At 33.0% G+C, this 16,816-nt stretch overlaps 1 protein-coding gene and 1 long non-coding RNA gene across 2 annotated transcripts in view; both read left to right on the top strand.

Moving 5' to 3' along the window:
* The window catches only part of LOC127698702 (VWFA and cache domain-containing protein 1-like), a 123,948-nt gene that overhangs the window by 1,216 nt on the left and 105,916 nt on the right, over positions 1-16,816 (top strand). The window contains exon 2 of the mRNA XM_052202339.1: positions 1,132-1,340. Coding sequence (XP_052058299.1) covers positions 1,132-1,340 — 209 coding nt within the window. The remainder of the gene's footprint in view (positions 1-1,131; positions 1,341-16,816) is intronic.
* Positions 6,841-15,424, top strand: LOC127699111 (uncharacterized). The gene is made up of 3 exons (XR_007981087.1): positions 6,841-6,968; positions 8,400-8,473; positions 15,279-15,424. It is a non-coding gene; the product is annotated as an uncharacterized LOC127699111 (long non-coding RNA).

Genomic DNA, 16,816 nt, shown 5'->3' with positions numbered 1-16,816 from the left:
ACAAAATGTAACGTTGGACATTACGTTTTTGCGTAAAATGAGATAATGAAGTGTTATAATTTTTGGTATTTTAAATTTCGGTTCCTATTTTTTTTTATTTTCAAGTCTATTGTAACCAATTCAACCAAACATTACTATATTTTTATCGAACTGACCAGTCTACGCATTTATTTTTTATGATAATCTATGGCAAAATGGAATTTGTACCAACATCCTGCGCTACGTCAATACGAAAAATAAATACTCAACGTCAATAAAAACACTCTATTACTCGTATTTTGAATCTGTTATTCTGCCGTCATACAGAATTAGCCGTAGTCACAACTAAAGATAAGTTTGATATAAAATTAGTAGATGTGGTACTATTCCCAATGAGACAAATATCCACCAAAAAGAACATAGGACAAGGATTTAAACAATTTTTTGGTATTACTTTTTGATTTTAAGTCTATATTTTGTTGAATAATTTAAAGTCTTAATCAGAAGAATGTTACAGAAAGATCATTTTGCCGTAGGATTTGAATTGTTTTCTTAAACATGTTCATGAAGGTTGAACATGTTGAAGTATGTTTAAATATTTGACTCTGTATTTTTGGTCGAAATGTACGATTTTACAATTTCAAATGGCAAGATTTAAACACGAAGAACTGAACTTAAGTATTGGTAATTTCACAGAATGACTTTGTAAGCCTATGTTTTGAATGTTTTGCATTCATTTTACTTGTTGGATTCTAAATATAAATAAGAAGATGTGGTATGAGTGCCAATGAGACAACTATCCATCCAAGTCGTAAAAAGTAAACAATTATAGGTCAAAGTACGGTCTTCAACACGGAGCCTTGGCTCACACCGAACAGCAAGCTATAAAGGGCCCCAAAATGACTAGTGTAAACAATTCAAACAGGAAAACCAACGGTCTAATCTATATAACAAACGAGAAACGAAACACTTACGAACCACACCAACAAACGACAACCACTGAACAACAGGCTCCTGACTTAGGACAGGTGCATAAAAATGCAGCGGGTTCTAAAAACTGTTTCTAACTACAATGACGTACAAATACAAGTTAAATATTTTAATACAAATATTGTGAAATCATAGTGATTTGACATTTTTCTTTATGTTAAGGTCGATTTTAATCAAGCATGTGTAACTACTTCCCCGATTAAAACTGATAACTTAAAATATCCGACCAAGGAAATCAGTGCTATAATGAAGAAGGATTACCAGAACAACAGAAACGTGTTGTGGCAGCATTACAGTACTACAGAAGGTGTATTTGTCTTATACCCTGCTACCAAGTTAACAAACTGTGATAACTTTGATCCAAGATTTACGTAAGATTGTTTTCGAAATCCTTGCAATATAAATTTTTTTTACAGGTTCAAATCAGTGGCGAATCCAGGATTTTAGGTTAGGGGCGCAAATTTTTTTGAGGTAAAATTATCGAAATATTCTTTATTAAGCTGAGGACAACCCATGCTTTGCAAATAAATTTTAGGGAGGGGGCACGCCCGCCATGCCCCCGCCTAAATCCGCCCCTGCAAATATTGATTTAGGATATGAAAAGAAATTTTGACCGGTAATTAATAGATATAGTTACATTTTCCAAGTAGCAAGTCATTTTGCAAGTGTCAAAGCAAAATCCGTTACAAAAACATGGGACTTGAATGGATAAATTAGATCTTTGAAGAAAAACCCTGAAAAACACCATAGATATCTCTTTTTCTGTTCATTAGAGATCCTAAATAATGTACTTTCATATCTTTAAATATTTTTTTCTTTTAATTTTACCTGTCCTCTGTCTTTTTTTCTAATTTCTAATTAAAATTTCACATTTAAGTATTTTAGAGAGTATGAGAAATAAGGGCTATATTTTGGTCCAAAATATCAAGTCTATAATTTCAAGACGAAAAGTATTTCAACTTGACGAATCGAAACGAGATAGAGTGCAATAGAACAATTTGTGTTGAACTTTTCTAGTAAAATGTTGATTTTACTCCCCAGACTTGCTAAACTTGCTTCTGAAATTTGAGGAACCTCCTGGATTTCAACCAAATGTAAGCCAAAGAAACATAGATCGACAAACTAAATATTCTTAACTTAAACTCAAGTCAGATATGTTATTTATTAAAACAAATATATAGTGGTTAAAGATCTTTTTTGTCGACGCGTGTGCAATACTTTTTCATTGAATTTGTTGGTGAATTGAAGTTGATAATTGTGCCGCCTTTAAAAAGTGCTCCCCACTTTGATTTAAAAAATCACGAAACAAGAGTGGACATGTCTCCCTTGCTTAATTGATAATTACTCATTTTTATCTTGGATATCTTTGAGAGCAAGATCTTTCTACAGATATTACCATAAAATCTGACAAAATCAAGCGCTCGACTATATCAACCATTTAAACAAATAGAAAACAACAGTCATATTCCTGACATGGTACAGGTATTTCCCGAAGAAAATGGTGGGTTCAACCTGGTTTTATAGCTAGCTAAACGTCCCTCTTGTATGACAGTTGTTTATAGTTCCGTTATATTGACAATATTGGGTGAGCAACCCAAACAGACGTAATAAGTAAAAATATTAAAATGATTTGGAACATGATTATTTAAAACGAACAAGGTATCATTTCATGTTTAGTTTAGTTTTAAACTTTTGTTAATAAAATCAACATTGTTTGTTGACCTCTAGATGTCTTTTGTGTCGATGGGTTCAATTAATAATAATTCTACACACCAACTACAATTGACCTATTAATGTAAACAGACAAAATGACATAATAACGAACACGTAACGTTGAGCTATAAACAATACATATATGACCAAGTTAGATATGTACGACGGACATGAACACCTTACAGTCATTCTTTTCACTGATAAATTGACCTTTAAGTTAAGATAACTGAAAAAAAATATCACATCATAATATAGTTCGGCCATTGAGTCTAATAATGGAGAAACTATGTAATAATGAAGCTAAACTTGATAAATGAACAACCAAAATGAAGATAATGTCAGATCAACCCCGTCATAATGACTGCTACCCCTTACAATAATTCTATAAGCAAAAAATACTTGACCCAAAGAACCTATAATTCATAATGGCACTATAACAATACATTGATAAAACAAACCTATACAGTAATTCAACAATGAAACGGAAGTCAAATATGAAGGACATATGCAAAATGAACGCTCCAAACCATAAAGAATCTGATGCAGTATATGAATATGTACCAGCCGCCGTAAGTGCATTTGTCGACACTTTTCGAAGGAAAGACAAAAATTAAGGAATGGAAAAATATGCTGGGTATAAGAACAAAAAAAAAAAGTTCAGTAAACTATTATTTATTGTCTTATACTGACCTATAATACGTTTTATTCCCCAATGTCTATATTTTGTTTATTTCTTAAGGACTCCATATGCTTCAACAGCCTCTCCTACGGATAAAGATGTCGTTGTTGTAATTGGTACAAGTTTATCAATGAGACAAGGTTCCGGAGACCCTACCAAAACAAAAATCGTGATTGCTAAAGAAGCAGCAAACAATGTGATTCAAACACTAAAACCTAATGACAGAGTAAGTAAAAATGTATTCTCTTCCTCGACATTTAAAATACAGGTACCAACACACAGGACACAGATCGATAATCAGGGTTGTAACCGACCATGGTCTGTTATATTTATCATTTTAACGGAGTCAAATGGTCAATGACAGTCTTCGTTGGTCATGTCGATAGTTAATTTGATGGAGCAAGGTAGGAATATGCACGAAATGCTGATACTGTGTAATTGGTACCGTTTATGTTATTTATAACGATTCGATTCGATGTGTATTGTTATCTATATACATTTTGTAGTTCTGGTCTATCTTTTAGCTTATATTAAATGAAATTTGATGAGTTCTAATAAATAAGATGGGCATAATGCTCCTTCGATCAATTAATATTGTAAATATCATCAATCGAAATGAATAAAAGGTCTTGTTTCTAATCTTTGCCATTCTAGTTCATTTTTCATATTGCTGATACTTGATCTATTTCAATGCCTGCTGTTTACAAATGGTGCAGCTCATTTTTATACTTCTTCCATTTTATCTATAAAGTTTTGCTGGTAAAGACGTATTACATTTGTTGTCTTACTAATATTTTATAAGTATGCTCTTTGGTTGATTTTGAGTTAATGTGGAGGTTTCGATATAAGAAACCAATGCTTCGGTTGGCTGTACCTACGATATTTTTTATATGTTCTCCCAAATCTAGATCATTTGCGATGGTGCAGTCCGGGTATTTAGTTGACGCCTCATGCTCAAGAGTATGTCCGTGAAGCTTGTAATCCTACTTGATTTTATTTTTTTGTGACTGTGAGGACGCTGCATTTTTTAGGATGAAACTTCAATTTTAAATGTTTTTTCTCGTTTTGTCATTTTGTCTAGGTCTTCCTGGAGTTTATGGCAGTCGTTGTTTGAGAAAATTGTCAAACAAACAACAGAATATAGTTTAATAAACTTCAGTGTCAGTTTCAGATCAAGTTGTTCTGGGAAACATGACTCTCTAAATTGGAAGAGGATTGATATAAATGTGTGGCCCTCCCACTGAAATTGCACATGAAGCTGGAATCTATCCTCGTGTCAGCCTGTCATACCAGCAATGCAAAATAAGGTTATCACAAGTAGATATGTGATTATTTTGATAAATTGATCATATAATTGGTGATTCCCTTCTCATCCAATTTATAATACCTTTCCTCAAACTAATGGATGCTAATTTATCATCAAAGTGTCGAAATAAAAAAGTCATTCTACAGTTAAACTTGTAAAGTTACACGGTGACCGTCAGTATTTTGTACAGATTAATGAATGCGACATTTATAAATGTGTATGTTTCATCAGATTTAATTACATTGTAAATGCATATAAATGCTTTTAGGTTGGAGTTGTTACATTTAACCAAGATGAATCCTCTCCATCTGGAAATTCTTATCACCCATGTTATCAAAGAGAGCTGTCATTTGCCACAAAAGAAAATACAGACAAACTGAAGGATTATATATTTCATATAAACACGGGAAGTTCAGATTCTAACTTTGAAAAGGCTCTAGTTGCTGCTTTTGAATTTTACAATTCCTCGGTCGACACATTTAAAGTTCAAAATAGAGGTAACCTTTAGCAAAATAGACAACATTCATAAAAGTATAAATCATCAAACTGATCAAAAGTGCCGTATAATTATTGCAACACATAACAGAATTTAAGACTGACTTATATGCTTCAGAAGTTTGTTGCTTATCTTGATGAAATTTATTTCTCTCTGAACTTGAGGGAAATGATACCCCAATCAGAAAATCCTGATTCTAACTGTAAATAGAACACGGGATTTTCAGTAGACAAATAGAAAAACAGTTGACGACACAAAAAGCTCTTCACCTTTTCCAAGTTATATCATAATCATTGTTAATTTGTTCTTTTCCTGTATATGCATGATTTTGAAAAAGCAATTTTCAATCAATCAAATCATTTTTAATAATTTAAATTACAAATAAAAAGTAGGATATGTGCCGATATATCTTCTGCTAACAACGGACAGCGTTTTTCGATTAACCAAATTCGTAATGGTGATCGTAAAATGTATGAAGTGTCGAATTTAGGCATTCTTCCTAAAAGCTCTGTTTGAGCAGTTTTTGTGTCAGAAGAACACTCTTTTTAATATAGTCCGTTTATTGTGAAAATCCACGATCGTAACGTTCTAATAGAGATTATACGCCATGTGATGGGACAGAAGGTATTTTACTGCTTAGAAATGGAAATTTTAAGTCAAACAATCTTGTTTGGATTCGTATCGGATCTTTGTCAATAGATTTGATTTGATTTTTGGTGTTTTAACGCCACTTTTAAGCACCGCTTTTGGGCTATTTCGTGGCGGCCAGTTTTTATTGGTGGAGGAAGCCGGAGTGCCCGGAGAAAACCACCGACTTTCGATAGGAAAACTGACAATCCTAGTCAATTAAGATTGGAGTCGAGTGCACCCGCACGAGCGGGGTTCGAACTCACAACCTCAGTGTTGACTGGCTAGTGATTACAGTAGTAACTACTTAGACCACTCGGCCACCGAGGCCCCTTGTCAATAGAAAGAAAAAGATCAAGGAATGAATCAGACCTTTTAGTTTTGGTAGTATCCAAGTGCACTGCGATATATCAAATGTTAGCACTCAATAGAAATTTTGGTTATTGAGTGACAGGACATCACCAACCTATCTGAAAGTGAAATTTAAGATATTTGCAAGATTTTTTTTCTTTTTGTATTTTGGAAGGTCCTGTATGTATGATACCTATCCAAACACCTTATTGTAAATCTACTGAATACAATGTAAGGAACTCTAAAAGAAGTGCCGCATTATGGTAATCAACTCCTGCTACTATGCTTGAATCACCAGTGTGCCATGATTTTAAAGTTACACCAAGTAGAAAGTGTTTGTGAAAAACATATTTCCAAACCGGTACTAATGTCAGATTGGAAGTGTACATATGAAATAAGGACGATGAATAAGATTTGATATATACTTCACAGTAACAATTTCCCCGGGTCCACAACAATAAGTAACCAACTTATCCTGTACAATAATGATTATTTATTGTAGTGCATTTGAATTAAAGTATATATAATTGTGAAATAAATGGTCCGGTTAGGTCTATTAGCCCATTAATAGATTAATTATTGTTTTCACTAGAACTCACACGTTAGTATAAAAGTACTAGTAAGTGAAAAAAAAATATGAACATTTGAAACTATGTGCAAGTCAATAAAGTCTAGTATAATAAGTCATAAATTTGTTTTAGATCAGGTAATTCTTTTCATCAGCGATGGCAAATCGACATCTGGCAGTGATCCTGTACAAGTTATCAGCACTGAAAATTCAAAACTTCAAAATAGAATTGCAATATTCACTTACCTGATTGGAGAGGGTAGTTTTATTTATTAGTGTATAGTATTCCTTACATATGATGAAGATATAAAAATATCATTGATGCGGTAATTTTTTATAAATGTTCGGTTCATAAATTTAAAAAAATGATTAACTTCGATATATATTTGACCGTTTAACTGTTGTGTCTTTTGTAGAGGGAACGCGTGTTTTAGCGTACTAAACTATTAACCCGTTATCTACTTGCAAGTGGGAGGTTTAGCTAGCTATAAAACTGCGAATAATGCTTGTAAAAAATCAGGAATAATGCAGCAGTTTTTCACTTGTTCCGTTGATTGATACCGTTTTTATGGACTTCCCCTTTTTTAATTTGCCGTGGAGTTCGGTGTTGTGGTTATACTTTTTTTCTTCTTACATAGCTGAATGTGTAAAAATAAGAAGATGTAATATGATTTTTTATGAGACAAGTTGTCAACTCTCACACGCAGACCAAATTGACGTAAAAGTCACCGGCCTTCAACAATGAGCAAAACCCATAGCACATATCAAGCTATTACAGGCCTCGAAATTAGAAATGAAAAACTGTTCAAACGAGAAAGCTAAGGCCCTGGTTTATGTACAAAACAATAAACGAAAAACAAATATGATAAACATCAACAAACTACAACCACTGAATTACAAGTTCCCGACTTGGGATAGGCTCATACCGAATGTGACAGGGTTAAACATGTTTGCTGGCACCCAACCCTCTTCTAACCTAAGACACGGGTGTTATATCACAGCATTTGAAACGAAATGCAATTTTGCTATTTCAAATCTCCACAATTAAAATATTCTGCTGTGAATGCAGTAATAACAAAATATTGCTGGCAAAGATAATGTACATCCATACCATTACATATAGACAGTATCGATTCGGTTCAGTATGCAATGTATGTGTTAGTTTTAGAAAAAAATGTATCTCCTTATTTAAATATTCAAATGTTATTACATTACACATGTTTCATTATATTGACCGGCAAACAATAATCACGTGGTTCATTCAATTGGTATGTTATTTCCTAATACAAAAATAAAAGAGAAAACTTCAAGTTCTCATGACAACCAAAGGGACAATGCTTCCCACCAGAGATCATCCGAATCTATTGTGTTATAAAGAAAGAGAGCTGCTGATGTTCCGTAAATACTCTTGCTTTATCTGCCTCATACGTCACACGATTCCAAAATTACCACAAATCTTAAGTGTTTTAATCTAAAACATGACGATAGTAAGATCTGATTAACAGCGGTCATGTTATAGTAGGATAAAATTAATACGATGAACAGTTTTCAAGAATATAATTTTCTGTAGGCATTAAAACGAAATGACCAAGACTCATTATAACAAATAAAATAGTACGATAATGATTATTTATTGCATGACTATAATGTAGACCAAATAGCTATACATATTCGAATATTTTTCTTTCAGAGGAACAAGCGAAAATTCAGCTACAAAACATGTCAAGTCAGACCTTACATGATCCGTCCTATGGATCTAAGCAAGTATGTTCAAATTCACATTTGAAATAGATAAAGGAATATGAGAGATATACACAAATGAGGCATCAATTCAAGCCAATAAAATCTGAAACGAATATGTTATAATAAATAGATTGAGCTTCCTTCAAACTATTGTTCGAACATTGAATATTGCTTTCCGATGAATATGTGATCTCGTTAGGAAAACTTCATCTTCAGTACTTGCTACATATATTCTCAAGGGGCTAAACGTTGGTAAAAAAATTCCTCTCGATTAATTTTTTTTATTTTTACACCATATGATGGAAATGTATCCATACATGTTCTGCTAAATGTATATCAAAATCACCATGGCATGTTTGGATTGATTGCACAAAGTACAGAACCGGCTAATAGTATTGGGTTTTTTTCGGAGACTCTGGGATACCACTGTTGTGTACTCAACTCTTCTCACTATGATTATGCCAAATCTTTTCATTTTTCATAGAATCAAAGATAGCATACATATATATTTCAATTGTTTTCCGGCTATTATGCTTTGATTGAGATATGTTTCCTTGAGTTCAAAACTTGGAAACTTAGTATAATGTTTCTAAAAATTTCAAAAGACGGTACCAAATGAAGGTAATTCTTGAGAAACCGGTTCGTTAGCACCATGTTTATACAGTGTTATCCTCATTTACCAATGTTGTGCAATCGAAACCCTCATCGTGGAGTTGTCCGTTTGTAATGAACTTATATGTTTGGATATCTTTTGGGTTTCTTCTGCCTTTCGTTTGAATCTAGATACCTCTATCACCACAAACAGATGAGTACAGATGCGCAATTCATTTCAGGTAGACGGTAATGGTAGCCTTTTTCTCAATTCCTCTGCCCACATCGTATACTTGGATGTGTATGATGGCTCGTTTCAAAGCTGCTACATTTTCACATATGTGGTTAAATTTTCGGGGTACGAAGTGAGATTGGTTTTTCAATAATTTAGCACATCCCGAAAGGCCTTTTTCTTACAATAAGTTCTTTGAAAATTTAGTTCGTTGCATACATTTAATAACTCCATAGTTTGTACATCTTTATTCAATGGTCCTCTGCTCTCTAGATCAGCACAAATGGTTAAGCTCAGTGACTTGTAAAAAAATGAAACAATATCACTATACATATTTTTTTTTGTTTACGCTTTACTTTTGTGTTCCTCAATTTGAGGCGCATAAGGGATGTTGACACAGATGACACACGTATTGAAAGTATGCACATTCAATAATGAAATTGTCTGATGTTTTACTTCACGTTACCAGTGTTGTGTATTGAAGCTGTTTTCTTTAACCCAAATTCTGTTTTAGACCTATTGAAGTTTTATAATTCTTATTCTTTACATATCATATTAGGAAAGATTTTTCATTATTGACCCTTCTCCGTTGTTTGAGAAATTTTCTGTGCAACCCTTGAATATTCTTGTGTTCATATCATACTGAATATGAATTTTTGGGATAGCAATAGTTCCAAAGGATGTACAATCATTTATGTTTTGCACATATTGATCTGTTGGTCTTTCGACACCAGAATAGTCCTCTAAACTGTAAATTTACCAGTGGCGACTTATTTCTCATTATGGCATTTATGACTGAGTCTGGGTGTTTTTCTGGTTTTGCAACTAATACTTTCAAAATCAGCAGCAGATTACGTTGCCGACGCTTCGGGTCACGCCACGTTTCAGCTTTGCTATTTCCTACAGTGTTCTTCTCGTTTTGTATATTCAAAACCGATTTACAGTTTAATACCATTGTCTCCTATTTAAATGCTCATAAAAAACTATCTTCAATGGAATCTTTGATATATTGACTAAGATGACGTATCAACAAAAATATTTGTTTTTAAAAATTAAAAACAAATAATTAAATTTTTTCTACAGACTTGTCACAAGTAACCCTTTGCACAATTTTTTTTTATCTTAAAATGTATACTTATTACGCAGTCATGTTTTTGTAAGGGTAAAAATCAAGAATGTTCGTTAAATTAAGGCACTATTTTACCGATGTTCAAATATCATAAATCGATTAAAAAAGAAAACTCAAGGAAGTTAACAAATAAAAACTGAGGAAATCCCAGTACGGATTTACACTTTTAAACGAATTGACCAACTGACAACAAATAAGTTGGTTTCCCTACATCTGCAATGATTGATTCCAAATTCAATGTCTCCTAGGCTAAATGAAACTTACACTTAATAAATTGTACGGGTCTGAAGCGCTTTTCTGGATTTACCTTCATCAGGAACCTTCTTAAACCCAACAATTTTTAGTCAAGGCGACAGTAGTTTACCGATGTTCAAATCTCGTAAATCTATTAGGAATAGGCAAATCAAGATAACAAACAAAAACTGAGGGAATTGCATGAACTTCAAAATGAGATAAAGCAGGATGATAAATACTTATGTACGTCAGGAACCATATGACCAAAAGAGACTGAAAATAAAAAAGACAATTTTTTGCTTTTTTAGTATTTTTATGCCATGTGAGTAAACTGCCAGCGTAAAATTGTAATTGAACGGTTATGCAGATCACAAAATATCCATAAACATTTAGTTCTGTATATTTTGATTTCCAAGACACATAGTTATGTGAAACTGTACACTTAGTACTGTAGCAGTACACTTTCATTGTGCTAACTGTTGTAGATTTTATTCAGAATCTTTTATAAAAAAATACTTCAACTTTCATAAAATGTTTGATAGATTTAGAATTAGATCAAATATTTGTTTTCAATCAACCCAATTAAGAGAGACGAAAGATACTTCAGGGACATTCAAATTCATAAGTCGAAAATAAACAGACAAAGCCTTCGTTAAAAAAGATAAAGACCAACAGTACACAAAACACAACATAGAAACCCAAAAAATGAGCAACACAAACCCAACCAAAAACGGGGTTGATCTCATGTGCTTCGGATAGGTAAGTAGACTCTGCTCCACATGTGGCACCCTTACTGGCTTAAACGCACAAGCGATTTCCACACATGATTAGGAGTCATCTATGTTACGTAGGATATATCACCTTAAGTGTGTACAGTACAAAACAGTTGAGATGCCAAAAGTAACGTTTTATAATGTTGTTATAATGTTGTCATAATGTTAAAGGAAAACTTTCAGTTTCATCCTGAAAATGAGATATTTCTAAAATATCTTATGGGCACGTTTTCATTTACCTTAGAATGCTATACCATTATAATAAGATGAATGCAAATGCCATTCTTTTTATCTGTGTATGATAATGACTATCAGGTTGTCAAGTTCTTTGGCGCATAAATAACTGCACGATTCAACAAAGTTTAAATTCGATCGTCGCTAAATTTTTCAAACAATCCGAACTTTTACACACCATGAAGCATTATGAAATACAAGAAGAAGTTATCTCCACACCAGTTTGCATATTTTTAACATTGCTATAGAAGAAAGGCGAAAGATACCAAAGGCATATTCAAACTCATTAGTCGAAAATAAACTGACAACAAAGAAAAAAACACAAAACTAACAACAGCATACCAACACACAACATAAAAAACTAAAGACAAAGCAACACGATGTCAGATTATTTAATTATTTAGTAAGAGAACATCATCTTTATAACTCAAAAATCCAATATTCACATCAAAATAACTAAATGTCAAAAATTTGTGGTAACATTTCATTTATAATTTTCAGCATTCGTAAAAAGAAAAAAATCTTGCACACTAGTTCGTTGAAAATCTTTCGATGTTACCTTATTGGGCTTATTTAAGAAAACACATGATCGATGCAATTTGTAGCATTGGTTACTATTATACCACAAAGTCGGTAGATCTAATGGTGAACTGTAAAATTATTCCTGTATTGTTATGAATCACAGTTAATGTGCATATTCAGTCTATATGTCATCTAATGGATAACTTTGATAACGCCTATTGTTACTTAGACCTTTTCGACCCAAAAACTCTCTAAATATACTGCCAAATTTATCCAAGGGAACTGACCTTAAATTAATCAAAAAATCATCACGTTCATTATTCTTATCTTGATTTTGATATTTTCTTTTCACACAAAACTGTACGACAAAAGTGACGGTTTTCGTTCTCTATCGTTAATCGTCATTTTTGGACGGCGATATTCGTTGGCCATTTCTTACGGTGTTTTTATTGACCAACTCATTCGCTACGACCGTATTTGTAGTGAAGTTTTTATTCCACTAAACGTAATATATGTATAACTGGTAAATACACTCATCATAGATACCAGGATAAAAATTGTGTACGCCAAACGCGTTTCGTCTACAAAAGACTCATCAGTGACGATCAAACCGAAAATGTTAATAAGACTATAAAGAAGGTATGCAAAAATCCTTTCGAAAAATTCAAAGTTTTATAATTATGACCCTATCAATGATAATTAATGTTAGCACAGAAGTGCTGACTACTGGGCTCGGAGAGGAAACCTCAACCAGTAGTCGCATCGACGCAGAGGATACCAGGATAAATAAAATGTATGCCAGACGTGTTTCGTCTACAAAAGAATTATCAGTGACGTTAGAATCACAAAAGTTAATAAGGCCAAATTAAGTACAAAGTTGAAGAGCATTGAGGACCTAAAATTTCGAAGGGTTTTGACAAATACCGCGAAGGTAATTTATTCCTGGGGAAGAAAATCCTTAGTATTTCGAAAAATTCGAAGTTTTGAAAAAAGGTTCATTCATAACTATGAGCATACCATTGACAATTTATGTCAAGACAGAAGTGCTGACTACTGGGATGGTGAAAATCATGCCAAGGATTACGTTAACACACATTACTATACCTTTTATTATTTGTTTCGTCAATACTAAAATTTGGTTTTTAAAAAGGCGTACCTTTTTTCGCATTTTCATTACAAACAGAATTCAAAATCTTAATTTTTACTGTGATCTTTTTTTAAAAATTTTGTCAATTTAGATATAATTCATGTAAACCCAATGATCTTTTGAATAACTAAATTTTAAAGGTAATCAATCTAACACTCCAGTAAGATCTTTGAAAATTGTTTTCATCGATATTTACATTGAGTTTGTTTTCTCAACAACTGAAACTTTACTAAATATGTATTGTTATACAGAAATAAAAAGTGATTTTCTTATAACCTGTCTGTAAAATGTACTAAACTGTTAGCTTTTGTATGCTTTATCAGACTTTTAATGATGTCTTTACTCAATCCTTTGAATGTGAACTTATTGATATAGTTTAGGAGAACAAGGTGTATCAATAAGTTGTAATTGGTTTTGAAAAAGAGAGGCAATTGATACCAAAGCGATATCCCATCTCATAACTCAAAAAAAAAATGACAATGCCATGGCAAAGAACGAAAAAGGACGAAAAGACAAACAGTACACAAAACACAACAAAGAAAACTAAAGACTGAGCAACATGAACCCCAACAAAAACCGAGGTTGATCTCAAGTGCTCCGGAAAGGTAAGCAGATCCTCCTCCACATGTAACACGTCGTGCTGCTCATGTCAGTACAATTCCGATGATAAGTCTTATTCGGTAGGTCACATTCCAGAAAAAGAGGACGGGATCGTAGTTACGTCAATTGAAACATATCCGTCGTCATCTGTGAAACAGATTTTCTATAATGGTCAACTAATTCGTGATGGCGTCCGTAAAATTTGCGAAGGGTTGCGGACTAGCATTTAGTAACTGTTTTATTCCTAGATATTTCCTGAAAATAATTTAAGTCGTCCAGGTAACAGGCTTAGGGTCCCTGTTTACAAAATAAACCATCTATCCAGGGGTTAAAGAAGGCTTTCGTCTTTATGTTAGATGTTTTGTGCTTCGTACCAATGTGATGAGTTAACCAATTTCCAACTGATTTTACAGTTTGATGTTATGTTGTGCTAGAAAATAACTGTTCCAGGTTAAGGGAGTTGAAGGCTCGCAAGCATGTTTAAAACTCCACTTTATTTATGTGCCATGTTAAAAGCCTATAATTCTGTTGTTTTTATTTGCTTTTGTCTGTTATATTTTTATCGTTTACTGCTTTGTCATAAACCTGACCGTTTTTTTTTTTGGTTTTTTTTTCGTTATCGTTATTTTGTAATGTCGGGCCTTTTATTGCCGACCTCGTACCAAGTAGAAATAAGAAGATGTGGTATGAGTGCCAATGAAACAACACTCCATCCAAGTCACAATGTGTTAAAAGTTAACAATTATAGGTCAAAGTACGGCCTTCAACGCGGAGCCTTGGCTCAAACCAAACAGCAAGCTATAAAGGGCCCCAAAATGACTAGTGTAAAACAATTCAAACAGGACAACAAACGGTCTAATCTATTTAAAAAACGAGAAACGAGAATTAAATATGAACCACATCAACAAACGACAACCACCGAACAACAAGTTCCTGACTTAGGACAGATGCAACAAATGCAGCGGGTTTAAACGTTTCAACAGGCGCCAACCTTCATCCTAACCTGAAACAGTAGTGTAAAATTACAACATAGAAAGACACACTATAAAATATCAATTGAAATGGCTTAACTCAATCAAAAAGACATATTAACAAAAACAAGTAAACATACACTGAACGAATAAATTTGATCTATGACACAATATAAATACAATATTAATAAATTAATTGGCAATATTACCGCTCTCCCTTATTTGTACATTAGGTTGCAATTTCTTATCTTACCATTTTGTAGTTTCTGCATCCTGCATGTGTTTGTTTTCTGAAACCTTCATTCTGTATGTAAGTTAATCTCAAACACATGTAATGAACTATTATTCAATCAAGTTTATATTACGTGTACATTCAATTAATTATTATTTCAGATTGGACATTTCGAACACTTTGCCCTATCCAAACAGAAGTTACTTTCTGTCAAATTGGCCACATTTTATGAACATCTGTCTACCGATGGTCAATCCGACCAGTCAACCTTTACATCACCATACGTTGACCCATTTTCTGGAATCGGTACGAGCGAGTATTAAGTTTTAAAAATTATATTCTTAATGAACTTTATCATGCTCTTTTATAAGTGACTAATTGAAAAAAATAAGGGTAATGACAGTATGTATTTTGCCAGGACAGTTGGTCAATAATTGACAGTAACTTTTAAAAGTGTAGGCTTTATTGATTCAAAATAAAGAAGAAGTAGATAAATATTTATTAGTATAAAGGAAACGGCATGATAAAGGCATTTTTTACCCCCCAAAAATTGCAAAAAAAAATCACTAAAGAGACATTTATTGTTGAAATGCGCATCATATGGTATAATAAAATTGGCACCGTTTATGTTATTACTCCCATTCATATTCATATAAGACGTCTTACATGTAGCACAAAACCTTTTTTGGTAAGGCTGTGGCATTTAACTTGATAGCAAAAACCATGATAACTAAATTTAAAAATGATGGCTATTTTTTTCATTTAATGCGAAATATTGATGGCTTAGTCAAATAAGGAAGACAAAAATATGACTGATACGTGGCAGACTAATACCTAGAAGACATCTGAAGGGTGTTATGTAATAGTAAAATTTATTTTTAATTTTTGATTTCTTCGGGCTTTAAAGTTATTTTGACACTCATCTCCTTTGCAAAATATAATTGTTAAGCTCTGATGGAATCGTGAAAATGAATATATTCATAGTGTTTTAAAAACAAATTTCCAAATAGTTTAAATGTTGCATAATTAAAACATGTTCAAATAATATCATATTTTGTTCTATTTTGATTTTATAATAATTGCAGGATTGATTACATCTCTCTGTCGCACTGTTAAAGTAGCAACAGGGTTTCATGGAGTTATGTGCACAGATGTGAAAATAAGCAAACTACTCTCTAAAATAGAGTACTTCTCAGAAGAAGAATATTCCTACGGATTTATAATTGATGGAACTGGGAGAGTCTTGATGCATCCATTGTTACCCAATGCCGCCTTTGTCAAGTCTAGTGAGGATCCTGTATTAGTTGATATTGGTGTTCTGGAACGTGCACCAGAAGCAGAGTCCGTCATTGAATCAATGAAAAGGTATAAACTATCTGTTATTATATGCAACCACTCTGTATTTTGGTCTTTGTATGCAACCATTCTGTATTTTGGTCTCTGTATGCAACCAATATGTATTTTGGTCTTTGTACGCAGTTTACTCTTAGTCTGCCTAAATTAAAAAGATTCAAGCAGTACTGTGAGTAATTAATTCTAAATAGCAAACTCTGAGATCAATTCAATCGTCACGCTTGTTCCAAATGTACCCTTGAAGCTTGTATACTAGAGAAACATTTCCGAAAACCACAAGGCAGTGGCAATATTTGAAGTTACTTGCGGTTGGGATCGCGATACTTGATCTGGTATCGTAGTTTAT

The sequence above is a fragment of the Mytilus californianus genome, unplaced genomic scaffold, assembly GCF_021869535.1.
Source record: "Mytilus californianus isolate M0D057914Y unplaced genomic scaffold, xbMytCali1.0.p SCAF_1, whole genome shotgun sequence".
NCBI lineage: Eukaryota > Metazoa > Mollusca > Bivalvia > Mytilida > Mytilidae > Mytilus > Mytilus californianus.
This window is presented reverse-complemented; position numbering and strand designations above follow the sequence as displayed.